At 46.9% G+C, this 18988-nt stretch overlaps 1 protein-coding gene across 1 annotated transcript in view; it reads left to right on the forward strand.

Annotated features, from left to right (window-relative positions):
• Nucleotides 1-18988, forward strand: part of LOC146813010 (C-type lectin domain family 2 member B-like) — a 123290-nt gene that overhangs the window by 100540 nt on the left and 3762 nt on the right. Inside the window, exon 4 of the mRNA XM_085620028.1 lies at nucleotides 5518-5624. Coding sequence (XP_085476154.1) covers nucleotides 5518-5624 — 107 coding nt within the window. The remainder of the gene's footprint in view (nucleotides 1-5517; nucleotides 5625-18988) is intronic.

An 18988-nucleotide genomic window follows, 5' to 3' on the forward strand; every position in this document is an offset into this window, starting at 1 on the left:
TGCTCCCACTGTCTGATTCTCACCACCCTCCACCCGCTGTGTGTTTTTGCTCAGTGCACGGGAGTTTGTGAATGCAGTGATCAGAGAACAGGCTTAATGCATTTTTATTTTTGAAGTTATTTCTTTGAGACCCAATCTTACCTGCCTTCAGCTGCTTGAATGGATCCCTCAGAGCATAGCACTTATCCTCTCTCATCCCGATAACCACTGTCCTCAAGAAGAACCCTGCCCCTCGAGCCTCTGGCAGGATGTGGGACTTTGGGTTCGTGCTGCTGAAAACTAGTCAGTTGACCTGTCCGATTTTTGAAAATTCAGTGCTTTACCATGATTAACATGAGTGTCCAGCACGTTGAGATCACTGTGCGAGTGAGTCCAGGCTGCCTTACTTTAGAGCCTACAGGGATCGGTCCGTTGCTGCTAAAACAAGGCTGCCCTGCCACCCACCCCCTCAGACCTCACACTGTGTGTGAGACCTGGAAGTGACCCGAATGTCGGTAGAGAGCACGCGCAGTACTCCAACAGCGACGCTCTAATGCACCTCCTCGAATGTATGATTTCTGGCTGAGTTTTTGTCATATGGATCAGTAAAATACTAATTCCCCAGGACGCAAACACCTAAGCAGGCGGGGTATAGTGCTGCCGCCTGCAAATGTCTTTTATTTGTTTTATTGAAATGTTTTCGTCTTACATTAGGAACATTTCAGTGTCAGAGATATTTTAAGGCATTTGGGGGCCCTGGGCCAGCTGTATTTTGGGGGCCCCTGTTTGGAACAGCTTTGATGTTATGACCCAGTTTCAGCTCTTTCTTGCCATCTTTGGTCATATTCTAAGTGTGCTTACATCTACTATACAGAGATAGTGATGTGTGTTTTCAGTATTGTAACATCAGCAGCGCACTAGTATTATTGCAAATAATTTCTGTAGCACCCTCCCATTTCTCATACGATAGGTTTTGTATAGATCTAAAAGAAACTTTTTATATGGATATTGCATGAATCATAAACACATTCTGTCTGCAAAATTTCTGTAATAGACTCTCACACCTTAAAAATAAATGATAGAAAAACGCTGTTTAAAACAATCTGTATAACAATTAGTCAAGGTCATCAGGGCAAGACTCTCTGCAGAACAGGGCTGGCTCTATCAGGGGCCCCCTGAAAGGCTGGGGCCCTGGGCAAGAGCCCACTTTGCCCATGCATTAAAATGTCTCTGTTCAGTGTGACTATTTTGAGGCGCCCCAGACATGTCAGAAGGTCGCTGCTGTCTATAACTTTTGTTTAATCCCGGCCCTGCCCGGCCCACAGTGCCAATGCCATGATGAATCTGATGATTGCAAATGCAATTTTCAAAAATACAAACAACATTAGTAACTCACCTACGGGCGGCGGGCAGCAGACAGTCGGCAGCATGGAGGGGCAGGCAGGTGCTAGAAATAATTTAAATTATGGGGTGCCTGTGCCTCCTCACTCAGTCTCTGGCTTAGTTGTTCTGGAATGCTCATGCTCCTCTCGACCTGGCCTCACGTCACGGGTCACGCGCACTTTTTAGTGCGCGAACTCCAATGCGTATGTCACCACCACCGGCCGCCCCTCCCTAAGGTGGGTGAACTGAGACCCTGCAGACAGACGCGGCGGCAGAGACATGTGCGCGCTGCGCGCGACTCACCCCCTATTAAATGGTGCACAGACATGATCCCAATGCATTATTATACAGATGGTAATGGTTGAGAAAGATTCAGAGATTGTGCTTTTTTTTTGCCTATGCGCGGAGCGAGTGAACTTCTCAGATGTATTTTATCTGACTATCGCCTGACCAAAAATCGCCCCCAGCAACAAAACCGGCCCCCTGCCAAAAAACCGGCCCCCACCCCTGGCAGCCTACTGGGGGATTGCCCGGTGCCCGGCCTTGCCAGTCCGGGCCTGCCTGCCCCCCATCCCCACTTCATTCCTGCCATCCTCACTCTGACAACCATAATATTCCCCTTTACCTAAGCAGGTGCACCCGCCCTGTGGTAGCCATTACCTGACCCACCCACGATCCCTGGATCCTCCTCTTGCCCCAAAACACCTGCACCTTTATTGGGCATCAGGGGTGTGGTGTTTAATAAAATATCTACTTGTCCATGGGACAGGTTGCTTCAGCAATCTACTTGCCCTGTACAAAAATCCACTTGTCCCTTTGGTGCCATGCAGTACAGCGACAAATTATGGCATGGATCTCATTAAATAAAAGCTCTGATATTGGCCTTTGTGAGTAAGCCAGGGCTTATACTATAGTAGGGTTTGAATTCTAGCAATTTCGTGATTTTGCAATCTTTCCGCAAACCACATGTTGAGGCTAGAGGCAGCATTTGGGAATACTCTCCTACTGAGAGAGGTTGGAAATATAATCTTGACAGTGGCATAAGTGAAACTTCTTCCAGGGTTGGGAAAAAAATGGTTGGAGTGAAAGTGAACCTGTAAACGCTCAGATTTTTCACATGAGCAAATCTACACTTGCATATTTGGTAAAAAGCAGTTCACAAATATTTTCTAGGAGTATGACTTTCTGACCTACTTCTTTAAATTCTTGTGAATACACATAAGCCGTAAAGCTGCACTAATTCAAGGACATATATCCATGGGTGCAATTTTATAACTTTCTTTAAAATCTGGGCCCCTAATTAGGTCTGGAGTGAACCTATATATATATCTGTCTGTATGTCTGAATGTCTATACGATGCTTCAAATTAGTGTAGCAAAACAATTTTTATTCCTCATTGAATTTTTTTCTGAACACTTTAGTTTGAAAGGAAAGGACCATCAATCTTGCTTTCAAGCTTCAGCAGGTATTTGCATCTTATTAGAGAGCATTGTGGAAACATTCTAGCACATGCATCAAAAATGCCATTTGCGATTCCTTATTAGCGAAAAATAAGGATTCGCTAATAAGGAATCCCAAAAGCCTATGCATGTAGAAATCGCTTACAAAATAGCGATTTCTAAATATTTCTTAATTGCGAGTCGCAAATTGCGAGTCGCAATTAAGGAATACCTCCCCATTCATTCCTATGGGCCTAGAGGCCCATAGGCCTCTAGGCCCATAGGAATGAATGGGAGGACGTTCTCAATTTGCAATTCTCAATTAGAGAATCGCAAATTGAGAATGCAATTTCAAGGGTGCAAGGGTGTCAAAACGACACCCTGTTGCACCCCTGAAATCGATCTGTGTACAAATGTTGCGCACACACAGTGTGTGTGTAACCTACCACTTTGAAAAATGCACGAAAGTGCATTTTTCAAAGTTTTAGCAAATTACCATGAAGTTCAATTTCATGGTAATTTGCTCCCCCTATCAGCAAAATCGCTAATTATTTTACTTTAATGCATTGCATTTAAGGAATCTCAATTTGCGATTCCTTAAATGCAATCGCAATTTGAGAACTCGCAATTAATTACGAATTCTCAAATTACGAGTGCCTTGACCCTTCATGCATCGCAAATGCCCTTTTTGCGGGCGCAAACGGCAGATTTTTGCGAATCGCACCATTTGCGCTCGCAAAAATGGTTGATGCATGTGCCCCATAGTTTGTAGCCTCATATTGTTAAACTTTGTTAATGTGAACACATTTTTACACTGGAACCACTGTCAGTAGTGCAATCCCAACTTACATTTCCTTAGAGCACTTAACCTAAAAAGAAAGGCTTTGTATTAATGAACCATAAATACAAGTTTGAACTGCATTGACTTGGGCACAAATATGACCTTAACTGCAGACAATGCCATTCCCTGATCCATAATGTCGAATATGTCTTGGGAGCCGGGCTATAGGAATTCCACATCCCTGGGCATGCTTCTACACCTGTGCCTCCTACCCTTTGTGCCTCCTTGCTTTGCCTGTGTGGGGAGTGCCACGTAACATTCTGACTCACAGCACACTCTTCATGTATGACACCACGTCCCTTTACCCCCCGCCCCCCACTTGCCGGGCCTGACTGCACGGACTAGGCAGATACAGAGGCAGGACTGTATCATCAATTGCCCCATGCAAGGGGTGGACAATAAACTCTGCTCCCCCACCGCTGCAAACCGCCACGTGGTGGAGTCTTTTTCCAGCGTTGGTCCCCCAAGCCCTTTCCCATCCATGGTTCTCATTGCAAATTGAGAAAGGTGTGTGGCTTTTATGTTTCAAAAGATTGTCTGGCACCACATTAGTTAAGAAGTGGGTTACATAGAATCACAAATTAATTATAAATGATTAATTTGGTGCACAAGAGCAGCATGACTGAACTTAAAGTTGGTGTGTTTAAAAAAAAATCTCAATTTTTGTGATCCTTCTGCGCGCACACTTCTACGTGTCTCTGTAAATGGCATATAATTCACTTTTATTTAACTGCACCAGCTTTGGTTCTTCTGAGACTGCTCGGCTTAACTTAACGGCAAGTATCAATTTCTTCTCATTTCTTCACCACTTCTGTCTTTTATTGGTAGAAAAGGAAATCTGCACATCTGGTTCACAACAATCACGATGAAGTAAGTCCCCATCTCTGGCTTTCAATTTTGGGGCATTCATTTATAAAGCCTTAAGTTACACAGGTTTTCTTGTAGGTACAGCACGCTCTAGACTAGAGGCACCCAGTTTAGTGATTCCTGGTCTGGTTGAAATTTTCATATTTGTTTGTTGTAGAGAAGGGTCAAGCTGAAGGTTGAGGGGTAGGTTTTGAGGATGTTAAAAAAAATACTTGGGGAAATCAGTGGTGAGGAAGGATTGGAACAAGTTCAAAACAAAGCCCAAATTAACAGGGAAAAAGACAAACTTTATCTGGAGGATGCAAAAACCACCGTCTGTATGCTTTCTCCAGCAGACCGTGTATTTTTTGTGTAATAAGTTTAGTGTGTTCAAAACTAGCCTATTTGCTGGCTCAAATCTCCTATGAACGTTATATGTCCTAATTGATTTTGCGCTCTTAGGGAACTATACAGTAGGTACTAATCACATTTTTTGTGTTCCTCTGAAGAAAATCGGTTCAAGATAATGTAAAGTGGTCATCAGGAAGTTTTCATTGACACTACAAGATCTTTTTCTAAGATCCCATTTATGACCTCTTTTCTGCAAGTCACCTTCTGCATCTGTCCAGTAATGGGATGCCTTGTTTGCAGTTCTGTATTGCAGAGTCTTGAATGCACCTCTCCACAGAGCTCTTATGGCAAGTGCATAGTGAATGTGTAGCAGGGCATTTTGTGGGTATCTGCATAAGACGGCAGGATGAATATTCATAGACTACGGCCTCTTGTGCTATTTACGGTAACTTGCTAATATTGTCTGTGAATCTTATTGCCCAATTGAATGAGTCAAACAAATGTACAAATCCACATAATACGCTGGATTGTCCCTTCCTATGTCAACACTGACCTTCAGAGTATTACTAATTCACTTTGAGGCTCTCTGCCGATTTATGTGCTGATTCCCCATTGAACAATGATACTCAGCCCTAATGCGACCTTTTCAAGAAATCCCTTTTTCTGTCTTATTTAAAGGATTTCCTGCTTCATCACAAAGGGGATCCCGATCGCTGGATTGGTTTGAGGAGGAGGGATCCTCACCAGCCGTGGATCTGGGTCAACGGCACCGAATTCAACAACTGGTAAGTCATCGTTTGTTTGCTTGACTTGCTGCCAGACATTTTAAGCTACTAACCCTATTGTGAATTTAATCACACACCAACCTGCAGCCTAAAGTTGCTATCTTTGTTGACCTGGACCAACGAGGATATGGTCATCACTAGGTGCGTTCGTGTAAATTTGGCTAGTCTTCAGACCCATTTCCTGGAGTTCTAATTCTGGATTTCAACACTTCCCGAAAATAGTATTCGTCTAAGTTGTTTGTGTTTTAGGTTTGTATAATGTGATTTTGTAATGTATGATTCTGGGGGGAGAAAAAATTATTTTGTCTAGTTCCAGTTTCATGCTTTGTATCAAATCTCGTTTTCTGTTCTAATTTTAACCCACACAGTCTCACATAGGATAGGAAATATGTTTATAGAGCGCTCGATTGTCATGGCGTCTTGGCACTAGTGTATGTGAGAGGAACTACGGCCTGTGTTAACATGGGGACTAGGTGGAGGTGAACAGCCATGTTTTCAGATCTTTCCTAAAGAGCTGCCGATTAGATTGAAATGTCATGGCCATTGGCATTTTGTTCCATAGCTTTGCTGCACCGTTCGATAACGTCCTGCTACCCCATCTTGCCCGCCTAATCTTAGCAATCTGGATAAAGCCCAAATTGGCAGATCTAAGAGCACATGAGGGGGTCTAAGGTAGGAACATTTTTGAGATTTCCTCTGCACCGCTACTGTAGAGTTCTTTGTGCACAAAGGCATAAGGCCTTAAATTCCACACACTGCTGGATAGGAAGCCAGTGCAGTGACTTAGTTCCTGCCGAGGTTGGTTGTCCTTTGGGTATGTTTAAAAGTAATCTTCCTGCAGCATTCTGTAAAGACTGCAGTTTTCTCATCTGGGTCTTATCAATGCCCCAAAAAAAGGCATTGCAATAATCCAGTTTAGATAGGAAGAGTGCCACCACTACCGTCTTTTGCAGTTCTTGTGAGATGAAAGGGAAGAGTTTTCTCAAAGTTTTTAGTAAAAAGAAGCAAGAGGAAGTGAGACTGTTTACCTGAGCAGAAAAATTCATCTGGTCATTGAAGATGACCCCGAGATTCCTGACCTTAGAGACAGGGCACGGGCATTCCTCGGCCTCAATTGGCCACCAGGAGTCCTTCCACATGGACCGGCCATGGCCAAACTCTATCACTTCCGTTTTGTCAGTGTTAATTTTCAGGAAGCTATGGTTCATCCAGGTCATGATCTCATTGAGACGAGCATGAAACCTGGTGGCTGTGGCCTCAGGCTGATTGGATATAGAGATAACAAGCTGTGAGTCATCAGCATATGAGACCAAGGCGAATCCATGCTTCCTGAAGAGTCTGGCCACGGGGTGTCATAGATGTTAAACATTGTCGGGGATAGGGCCGATCCCTGTGGGACCCCACATGGAAGATGGAAACTATCCAATTGCTGAAAAATCCCAGTACAAACTCTGCTCCCCATACACACGTTCTCTCTGCAACACCTCGTGTTTGATATGTTCCATCTGTAATAAAAGGGTTCTGTGTAAAATTGTCTGCTGTGACATAGAGGCAGGTTGGTGCAATGTGAAATTCTCTAAACCAGACCAGTATTGGAAAAGCTAATATTTATGGCCCTTGCAAGCTATGTTTGGGGTATGATGGTTTGTTTTTTTGAAGCATATGCAAGATAAATTAAGTAAAAGTAAAAGAGCCTCAAATGTGGGTGGCATATGCTTGCAAGAAAAAGCGCGCAAACACTAACGTTTATCCATGGTGCATTATTGTTGTGCTGCTACATAAAGGTCAAGCAGTTCAGCACACTCCCAACTAAGTTCTACAAATGAATTTACAAATATGTACCAAATTACAATTGCAAAACTATATATAACCCCTCTTAAGGGAGCCAAACAAGGATTATCACACTGCATATTTCCTACCCTCAGAGTGTCGGGTAAACCCACCAAAACCCTTGCCTGTGACAAAAGTCTGAGGGATTTTATATGTAATAAATACTTTATTAACGCAGTGTAATATAAATCCACCATTCAACTTCTTACTGCCCTTAGCATAGGCTTTTTGCAATAAATAAGTCAGCCCATTGTTGTAACTTTTCATAATAAACAGATAAGTCCAATGGTCTCTAACACAACGTTTCCAAATTATTGAGTCATAGTCTAGCTTTTATCACAGGCTTGTCACCAACCAACTTAGGCCTCTGGTATTGCTTAAGCTTTCCTCAGAAGACAAATACAAAACAATCATACAGTGTTTGTTCGCTGTTTTTCATCGGGTAATTTTCGGGTATATGGATAAATTATAATAGAGAGAAAACTTAAGGACTTCGACCCTTCCTCGCACTCATTTTCAGAAAGATGAGCATGCGTTCAAAAAAACACTAACAATAAAATGCTGCAAATTCCTGAAGTGTTGCTTTTGTGGGTAGCAGTAAAATGTGAATGGCATTCAAACAGACCAGTGGCCTGAGAGGGTTTGCCCAATGTCCCTCCATCCAATGTGTGTGTGTGGGAGGGGAGCAGGGGTGGAGGGGCTCTAATGCATTTCTTTAGTACAGCACAGTAAAGTGTAGATGGACTAAACTGTCAAGTGAGACAAACGTGGTAGAACCTCTAAACCTCCCACAAAGGCTTGCCAAAATCAATAGAAAACCAAGGAGAAACAAGAATTTGCAATGCAATTGCTCTTGCAATTGCTGGAGTTGGAGCTATTGGCATTGTAAATGGCAGTGTTTATTTATGTTTTTTTTGGCAGTAGAGTGAATGGTTAAAGAAAAAAGTGCATACCATATTTTAAGCTTTTATAGCAATTGTACAGTAACGCTATGGCTATGTTAACAAAGTAACTAGGCAAAGTTATAGATTTGATAGGAAAATTCCTGCTCTTACCAATGGGACATGCTGGCAATTGACCGTACAAATCAATTCACCAGGGCCACTGTGCTTTCAACGACATGGTGAGAACTTTTGAAGCAGGTGAAATGTGTCCCACTCACCTTACTCTTCACCTCCATGGTGCTGCTACTCTCCATGAAGCGCAGGTTCTGCAACCTGCTGGAGCTGCAGTTCATGGCCCCTGCTGCTTCAGCCGCCTTGGCTGTGGTGGCTGGAGATGCAGGTGCCATACCGGGTGCGGAAAGCTAACCACAACTGCTTCTTTCTGGGTGCTGTGGGTATTTTGCTACCTTTTCCTGGACTCTGAGGATGCTCTTTAACTACACGTGGCCACAGTCGCTGCAGACTCCTGGGCTTGCTCACTCCACGGAATTAGTAGCGTTTATAAACACTGACGATAGACTCCATACTAGCCAAGTTTCAGAGACACAGAGAAGGGACTAACTAAGCGGCAGTATAGCACCCATACATACAGAGAGAGTAAAAGTGTTATCGCCCGAAGAGCATGCGAATGGAAAGTGGACACCTACTGATAAGCGTACAGACAAGTAGGTCACATAACACAAACCTAATTTCTCTTAGATTTGTGTGCAACAACAGCTAAACAGCTATCATTTTATTTGTGAAAGCAGTGGTTCTCAACTGTGTGCTTGGTGTGCGTCGCCCCTAGCAAGTTTTGATGGCGCATCGGGGTGCTGCGGCGCACAGTTTGGGAACCACTGCAGTAAAGTAAAACAGGCGAAGGTGATTAGTGAAACTACAGCGCATGCATGCAAGGATAAAAAAAGGAAAGGAAAGAACATGGACAAGGGCGGCCATGTTGAAGTGGGCTAGAATAAGACTGCAAAATAGGCTGAAATCCTCAATAAAGCAGATATATCCTATTAAATATGAACCATAACTAGAATGTAAAAAGTGCCGCACTCAAAGCACGTGAGCAAGAATAGTTTCTTACTTGTGGCGATTTATGGACGTCTCCTTTTTGTACCTGTTCCCGCAACTGAAAGCAGAGCAGGACTGCACCATCTCCACACCAAGCACTAAGGCTCAAATATTCGTTTTGGGAGGGAGGGGTGGGGGGGTGAAGCAGGCCACGGACAAAGACTTTGTGTGAAAAAGGCCGCTTTATGAGAACAGGTGCACATTACAATTTTTAAAAACCTTGGCAAACAGCCTTCCAAAACTAAACCTTACTAAATAAACCATGTACCTAACCCCACTCCCCGCCCCCTCCCCAAATTTCTTCGAATCCGCCCCCGCCCGTACATTGCAACATTACAACAATATCAAACATTACATTCCTGTATAACCCCATCAAAACCTCTAAATACAAACCTTCCGTTAACCAAACTCCCCTGCCTGCCCCTTTACAGCTATCCATCACCCAAACTGTGGAACCAAACTAAACTTAACCAACCTATCCTTTCCCTGTCCATAACCCAACTCAACAAATTAATCAACCAACCTCCGTCAAAACTGTTAAAATTCAAATAACCCCCGCACTGCACCTGCTCCAAGCGACAAATACATAGTAAAAAAACCCTGCGCACCTGTCCCAGAAAAAACACCAATAAAAATTCCGGAATGAAGAAAAGCAAAAACGGAAAAAAGAGGCAAAATATAAAAAAGGGGGGGACCAAATGAAAAACGTGTTTTTTGTGGGAGGGAAAGGGGGGGGGGCGAAAAACACTACTAGCCAAGCTCCCAGCCACCAGGTCACCAAACCTAAAATGGTGGCTGGGAGCAGGCGCCCAACAACTTTATAGTTGGGCTACTTTTGGGCTACAAAAAATGTAGCCCAAATTCAAAATGGCCGGCGCGAGGCCAGCCCACCCCCCCACGCACCCCCTCCTAAACCGCCCGGGGGGGGGACTTCCCTGCGGTCGGCTGCCCCCCCCAAGCCCCCCTTGGGAGGGAGGGGTGGGGGAGTGAAGCAGGCCACGGACAAAGACTTTGTGTGAAAAAGGCCGCTTTATTGGAACAGGTGCACATTACAATTTTTAAAAACCTTGGCAAACAGCCTTCCAAAACTAAACCTCACTAAATAAACCATATACCTAACCCCACACCCCGCCCCCCTCCCCTAAATTTCTTCGAACCCGCCCGTACATTGCAACATTACAACAATATCAAACATTACATTCCTGTATAACCCCATCAAATCCTCTAAATACAAACCTTCCGTTAACCAAACTCCCCTGCCTGCCCCTTTACAGCTATCCATCACCCAAACTGTGGAACCGAACTAAACTTAACCAACCTATCCTTTCCCTGTCGATAACCCAACTCAACAAATTAATCAACCAACCTCCGTCAAAACTGTCAAAATTCAAATAACCCCCGCCACCCAGAAAGAAGGGGTGGTGTAACAACTAACCACCCCTCTTTCTGCCCCCCAACAGAGAAAAACCTTTAGACCCCTTGACCATGACTTTGAACGTTCACACAACGGGACAAAACTTTCCTAATTTCAAGCACATATAGATCCATTCCCATCCTTGACAAATGCACACCATCACCCCGAAAAAACACCACCGCCTCAAAACGGATTTCCTCGTGAGTCACTCTCCTGAAACCCAAACAGCGGCAAAATCTAGAAATCTCCGCATTCACCTTCTTCCGTGCCCTGTCAATAGCTCTGGGGTTCAAAGCCCCTCTCCACACCCTCCGCGGGACCAATTCCGTCCACAGCACATGGCAACCCGACCAGGGCCAAATCCCTCTTCATTGCCCGCAATAAAACCACCCCTTTCACGCTACAGAGATCATTTTCGCCCCAATTGTATCAACAAAATATCCGGGCACTGGCCCCTCACCATGGCATTATTCAAACACGGAACAATATCCCTCCAGAGCATTCCCCCTTTTCCCTTCCAAATAATCCGAAAAAGATGTTCATTGAACCCCAACATTCCCCCAAAATAACTTTTGCACGCTTGTACATGTGCCCACTTGACAAATGAATGCCCTACAATCCACACCGTCAATTCCTTTGCATGGGGCCCAGCCACAGAACCTGAAAAGAGAAAAAAGAATGAGACTCACAAAAAGGGGGTTGACGCATGCGCCTCCACTGCATTAACTTTCACATATTTATGAAAACAGTCTGACGACCAGCGCCCCAGCCGCATGATGTCACCCTGAGACCAACCCCGGTTGTGCTCTTCAGTCGCTGCCCCTATTCTAAAAGAATGAGTCCCAAACTGAGCCCCGTCCAAACCAATCCGCTGCAACCCTTTGCGCAAAACCATACGCAGCTGATAATCTGTTACACGGGAGCCATTCATGTGTTTAAAAACCAAATCACTCCCTACTCCCCCCGATAGGATCTTCCATTGCTTAGCCAAACGCAGCGGACAAGTACAACTGGGGGTTCCTGCTTCTAACCACACCCCCTTTCCCACCCCCCCTCTGATCCGTTTTTGAACTGGACAGCCAAATGTTCACACCTGTATCCGTAAAAAACACCTCTTGCCAGCAAATGCCCCGCTTTACTTTGGTCCCAAGGAGCTCAGAAACCCGAAAAGCCCCAAAGAACATGAACACCATAAGGGTAGCAAACAACGATGCCTCAAAATCACCCCTGCAAACCACAGGTAAAACTTCCAACAAATGTGCTAACGTCTGCCAAGAAATAGGTGAGCAAGACATAAGAGCACCTCCCCGCTCCCTAGCCCAGCCCTCGAGCATCCTCCTTCCTAGTTCCCCAGCAGAAGGGGAATATCCCCAAAAGAGCCTACCCATAAAGGAAATACCCGCCAACTTCCCAGCAATGGTAACTCTAGACAAACCTTTCTCCATGAGGTCTAGGATAAACTGCACAACATCTTCTGAACCGCGCCAAGACTCCTCCCTCCTACAAGCTCCAGATGCCAAAAATTCCTTCCACGCCAAATCATAAGCTGCACGCGTGGAAACGGACAGAGAACCTACCACCAGTTGAAATACCCTACGTTGCCGACATACCAGAGGTGCTCCGGCATCGGGGTCGGCGTCTTGTCCGCCTCCTTTGCCAGCCCATGGAATCTCCCCCACTGCGAACGAGACAAAGCATCCGCAATGTCATTGTCCACACCCGGAACGTGCAAAGCCCTGAATGAAATGTCATAGCGCAAACATCCCAACACAAACACTCTCAACAACTTCAAAACCTGCTCATCCCTTGCTGACTGCCTGTTGACGATTTGCACCACGGCCATGTTATCCACACGGAAAAGCACCTTCTTATGCTCCAGCTCCTTGCCCCAAATAGTCAAAGCCACCAAGAGCGAGAAAAGCTCCAAAAAAGTAATGCTCCGCCCTCCATTCCTGCGGCCACTTCTCTGCACACCACCGCCCCTGCCAGTAAATACCAAAACCATCACTGCCTGCCGCATCCGAAAACATTTGCACATCCCACTGTAAATCCTAGTCCCTAGCCAGTGGTACTCCATTAAAGGATTGCAAGAAAACAGACCACATACGCAAATCTTCTATTCACCCCTGCTGACAAGTGCACGTGATGGTGAGGTAAATGCTGACCTGCCAATGCCCGGCCCAAACGCCTGCAAAAAGTCCTCCCTGCCCTGACGACCCTGCAGGCAAAATTCAGATGACCTAATAACACTTGAATGTCTTTCACTGTCACTTTCCGTTTAGACAACATTCTGTCAAGCAAAGCCAGCATTTTGAATCTTTTGTCGTCAGGCAGACGAGCCTGCATTGCCACTGAATCAAGCTCAATACCCAAAAAGGATAAAAGAGTAACAGGCCCCATTGTCTTTTCCGGTGCTAGTGGCACCCCCAGCTCTCCCATAAGCTCGTGGAAAGTGTCCAGAGCACTCTGGCACTCCGTGGAGCCCGGGGAACAAACAAAAAAGAAATCATCCAAGTAGTGTGTAACTAAATTGTGACCTGTGCGTTGCGTGAAATACCACTGGAGGAACGTGCTGAAAAGTTTGAACAGAGCACATGACACAGAGCAGCCCATTGGTAAAGCCTTGTCCACATACCATTTGCCTTCAAAATGTATCCCCAACAAAGGCCAATCATCCGGATGAACCGGAAGCAGCCTAAAGGCTGGCTTGATATCACACTTTGCCATGTCTGCAGTTGCGCCCGCGGTCACTACAAGTGACATGGCCACATCAACTGAGGAATACGACACCGATGCAGCATCTTCATCAATAAAGTCATTGACCGAGGACCCCTCTGGCCATGACAAATGCTGAATCAGGCGAAACTGCCCTTCCACTTTCTTAGGCACCACCCCAATAGGGGAAATGATCAAATCGTGAACTGGGCAATCATCAAAAGGGCCTGCCATCCTCCCCTCACGCACTTCTTTGCTCAATTTTTCGTGCACCACCAAATTATGCTCTGATGCGGATTTCAAATTATCCGCCCACCTCCTGAGCCGAGGCCCCTGGTACCCCAAATGAAAACCCCACCGAAAACCATCCAAAAGTGTCTGTCTTGCCTCCTCCTTCTCATAGCCCCGCAATGCTTCCTCAAGCTGTGCCAATTTAATTGGCGTAGGAGCCCTTTGGCCCAGAACCCTGTGCTCCCCTTCCCCCCCTTCCATCCAGAGGATGCTGCGCGTTGCCAGACATTCCTGCACCTGCATGCTGCCCTTGCTGTCCACCTGACGGTCTGACGCCCCAACAGTTAACGAGGGGATGTCTTTTCCCACACTTAGAGCACTCATGGCGGTATTTGCAAAATTCCCTTGTGCATAAACCCTTGTTGAAATCCCAGCATGCCCCAAATCCAGGTTGTGTCGCGGCTGTGCCTCCCACCCCACCCCGGGTGGGCTTCCCCTGAAAGGGCCGATAAACTAGAGGCAAACCACTAGCTGTGAAAATGGTCTTACCCCCTGGCGCCGCCCCCATGGTATGTTGCCACAAATCATTATCCAACTCTCCCCATTTTGCCTCCGAGTCCCAAGCCATCCGAGCCCTGAACTCTTCGTCATACTGTGCCCATGCAAAACCACTACCCGTAATTTAGGCCTTCCGAATGATATCCATATACTTAAACATAGCCACGCAGGGCTCAGGAAACTTCTCGCAGTATACACTGGCGTAAATTAAAAATGCAGCCGTCCAATTTTCAATTGTCAATGGCACTTTAGGATGCTTGGCTAACTCGTATTCCTCCTCCTTCGAACCCTCTTTGGACCTCACTTCTCTATGAAGAAGTTTCAAAATCTCCACATATTCCCCTTTCCATATGCGCTCCTTAGTTTCCAGCATCAAATGCGCACCTAGCGGCTTTGTCACCCCCATGTAAGGGAGCTTTTTGATTTTTAATTCTTTACTTACCAAGGGCTCCTTAATATCCCCTACGTCGGTGTTGGTCCCACTCTCTACTTTAGTATCTAAGCCTACTCCACCATCCCCTGTGCCTACTCCTGTATCCTTTACATATTTTCCTTTGAACAATCTCCCCTCCGACACCTCCCCCCCCCCCCCCTCCTGTCCCCACAGACACCATTTTAGGTTTGGCCTGTGTCGTAACGCTCTCACCTGGCTCTAAGGAGGGTGCTCGGATGGACTCCGACCACCGCGCCGACCTCTCATGAGAAACCCTTGCAGGAAGCGCCCTCGACGATGGGCTGCACTCTCCTTTGGCTCGTACTGTCACCGACTGCTTATGTGGGACCGCACCTGGGAGCTGCAAAAAACTACGAGACACATGAGAAGACCCCCCCCATAATCCCGCAACTCCCCTTCCTCCGGACTATCTTCCTCATAGTCCAACAGTATTGGCTCCTCCGCCTGTGCCACCTCCGTGGCAAATTCCACCACACGGGCCTTACCAGACCCTGCCTTTTGTTGACTCACACCGGCCCCAATGGCCCCAGAATATCCTCTCTGCGGGGGAGCCGACTGTACATGCCGGTCCTCCCCCAACCGTTGACTGGCCTGACCATCCAATTCCTGTGTAAATGCTGACCACCGTGACCTTCCGAACGTTGGGGCCAGCGAAGTCGCGCCGGACTTTCGTGTGCTGGCCGCGACGGGATCCCCCGATGGTACGGAATGTGCCGCGCCAGGCCTCACCCTCCCTTCTCCTCGGTGTAACTGGGCCGCACCTTGCCTCACCGAGTCCGCTGCACTGCTAGACCTCCTAACCTGTGAAGAAAAATATCGGACTGGTGTGCTGAGTCCCTGAAAACTAAGAAAAATATCGGACTGGTGTGCTGGGTCCCTGAAAACTACCTGCTACACCTGCCCCTACACCACTCTTAAAAGACTCCCTCTGCCCACTAATACTCGTCAAACCGGAAAAACCCCTACCAACCGGAGACGGAGACACTACCCCTTCCTCATCCCCACTCCATTCCAACATTGCCTGCACCACCGCAGACGCAGAACCAACCCCTTCACCAGCCCCGCAACCCCGCAAAACCTCAGACCCTGCCAACTCACCACCACGATACCCCAAACTATCCCCCAAAACTTTTAAACATCCCCCTATCGCGCTCCCTCACCCATGACCCCCCCAAAGAATCACCTTCTCCGAGGCCCCGTACCCCCTCAGACCATGACGGAAAAATGTCGAGCCCCTCCCAATCCAAACCCCCCCCCCCAGCCGGCTCCAGGTCCCCAAAAACCAAACCCTCATCACCGGTGACAAACCCCCCCACCCCTGCTGACCCTTGACGCTCCTTCCCTGAAACCGAGGGCCCCATACCCCCCCAAGGCGGAGATACAGGCGCCCTCACACTCCTATGATCACTGCTTGCCGCTGCATCGTGTTGAGAATGCCACCCCCCCACTTGAGCCCATTCACCCTCCCCGCACGAACTCCCCCCAACAGACCCCCTTTCTCCCTTGAATGATGAAGGGGAGGAAAACAGTAAAAGGCTGGCTAAACCACCATCAACATGACCCCTTGCCCTTTCCAACCCCAAGTCCCGCACAAACGCCTGTGTCGGGCCCACTCTGGCCATAGAAGGCTCCCCTGCAGGAAATCTCCCTACCGCCCTGGAGCGCATCGATAGTTCCGCGCTGGCTCCGCCCCCCCCCGATATCGCGCTCAACAACCTGGCGTAAAAACACCTCATTGCCCTCAGGCACATTAACCCCGACACCCGCCGCTCCCATGCACACTTGAGCCTCGCTACGAGGCACCGCCACTGTCCCCCGCGGCGCTTCAGGCATAGAAGCCGAGCGCCGCTTAACACCCCGGTCCCCCCGCGCGTACCACTCGCAGCGGGGGAGGAAGAGGAACGTTCTGCGGTTACCGCGACAACCCCCGGCTCCTTACTCGCGCACCACAACCCCCGGCCCACCTCAACAGCAGCACCCGCCAGCACCGACGCTCCCAGAGACGATTGTAAAACTTGAGCGGGGGCCGCCTTTTTAAAACGCGGGCGGCCCCGCTCACTTACCGCTCCCATCTTCTGCCGTTTGGGTGAAGTACATGCGGCCACAGCCACCGACACACCAGCTGAGGCCTGCCGCGTGGGCTGCGACGGCCCCGCAACCTCGCCGATGACGAGGTCCATCCTACCCGCCTCACTTAAGAGTCGGAGGGCCTCCAGGACACGAAAGTCTTGCGACGCCATCGCGACTAAAACCCTGGCAATTAAAACACTCAACGTATGTCTACGACAAAAAACACTACTAGCCAAGCTCCCAGCCACCAGGTCACCAAACCTAAAATGGTGGCTGGGAGCAGGCGCCCAACAACTTTATAATTGGGCTACTTTTGGGCTACAAAAAATGTAGCCCGAATTCAAAATGGCCGGCGCAAGGCCAGTCCACCCCCCCACGCACCCCCTCCCAAACCGCCCTGGGGGGGGACCTCCCTGCGGTCGGCTGCCCTCCCCCCCAAACCCCCCTTCTGTTCAAGAATATAGCTAGTGTTTTGCGCATTACTAAATTGAGTTAAGGGAATAAAAACAAACCCAATCCCCTTTAAAAAGAACCCTTAACAAAGTCATATCCTACCAAACAAAAGCCCAACTGCCGAGCAACATGGAAAATTGCAGAAAAGTGAAAAATAATACAACTAATGAAGCGGGAGGCGCTGCGTGGGAGGCAGCACTGACCCAACTGTAGCATTAAGAGGAGGTGGGAGGGAGAAACCAGGTATAAAATACTACCTTCTGAACCCAGCACACTCCTGGATCTGTGGAAGAATCAGAAAATCTTCCCTGCTGCCACATGGACTCCCTTACTGTCTCAAGGACTGGAACTGCTTGCCTTCTTTCCAGGCTACCCAGAGTGACTCAAGAGTCAGTTGTCTGACCTGTGTGAGCTACAGGAACACAAGCTTCCAGAGGCCTCCCTGCAACTGGGAATCGAGCTGTTTATGAGCTGGAAAAAGCTTTGTACATCTGGCCCATTGATTTTTAAAAGCAAATGTGTGCATCCTGTCTGGTCTGTTCATTTCCAGCCTTACTTTGATATAAGACAATACAGGGTCCCTAGCACTAACCTGGATTACTCCTGACCCCTTACGCAAAAGTGAGTTCAAAACTCTAACACCTCTGTTGTGAAGCTGGTCTGTGTGTGAAACAACTATTACAACGCACTACCTTTACAACCTGGTTGTTACAATGCAATTGCACTTACATTGCATGCCATTACAATGCATGCCATTACAATGCATGCCATTACAATGCATGCCATTACAACGCATGCCATTACAACGCATGCCATTACAATGCATACTATTACAATGCATATCATTACAATGAATGCCATTGCAACGCATACCATTACAACGCATGCCATTACAATGCATTATAAGCTAAGTAATGTTTTTTATTTTTTTATTTTTAGGGTGGGTATGGGTTTGGGGGTACATGGGAATATTAATTTTTGCCCCTAAACTATCCAACACGTACCCTACTGTTGCACTCACTGGAGTGGGAATAGTAATTTTTACTGCTACACTACCCAACACTTACCCTACTGTTGCACTCACTGGAGTGGGAATAGTAATTTTACCCCTATACTATTCAACACTTACCCCACTGTTACCCTAAAAGTATTATGTGTTGTGGTATGCGTTGTAATGGAATGCGTTGTAAAGGTAGTTTCAAAAAATGCGTTGTAATGGCATGCGTTGTAAAATCATGCATTGTAAAGGTAGCTGCGATGTAGAACCTGCCGCGTTGTAAAGGCATGCATTGTAATTGTTTGCGTTGTAACGTCATATATTCGGTCTGTGTATTTATTACTCCTTTTTTTGGTTTATTTTATTCCAGAATCCTTATCTCGCAGGTTTATATTGTGAGAAATGAATTGCAAGGGTCATGTTTAATTGAATTGAAGCCTCTTTCATTGTGTTAAGGTTTGTTAGTGATTTGTGTATCCTGTCCCTCCTTCCCTTTATTGTTTGCTTTTTTCTTAAAACCTGTTTTTTAAACTATTCAATATTTTAACAGGCATAGGATGGTCTCTCTTGAAATTCTTAACTTCCAGAAATGGAAAAAAACGTTACTGCCCTTGTCGGTGGTAGATTTTATCATTGGAG

The sequence above is a fragment of the Triturus cristatus genome, chromosome 7 (genome assembly GCF_964204655.1).
Source record: "Triturus cristatus chromosome 7, aTriCri1.1, whole genome shotgun sequence".
NCBI classification, from domain to species: Eukaryota; Metazoa; Chordata; class Amphibia; order Caudata; family Salamandridae; genus Triturus; species Triturus cristatus.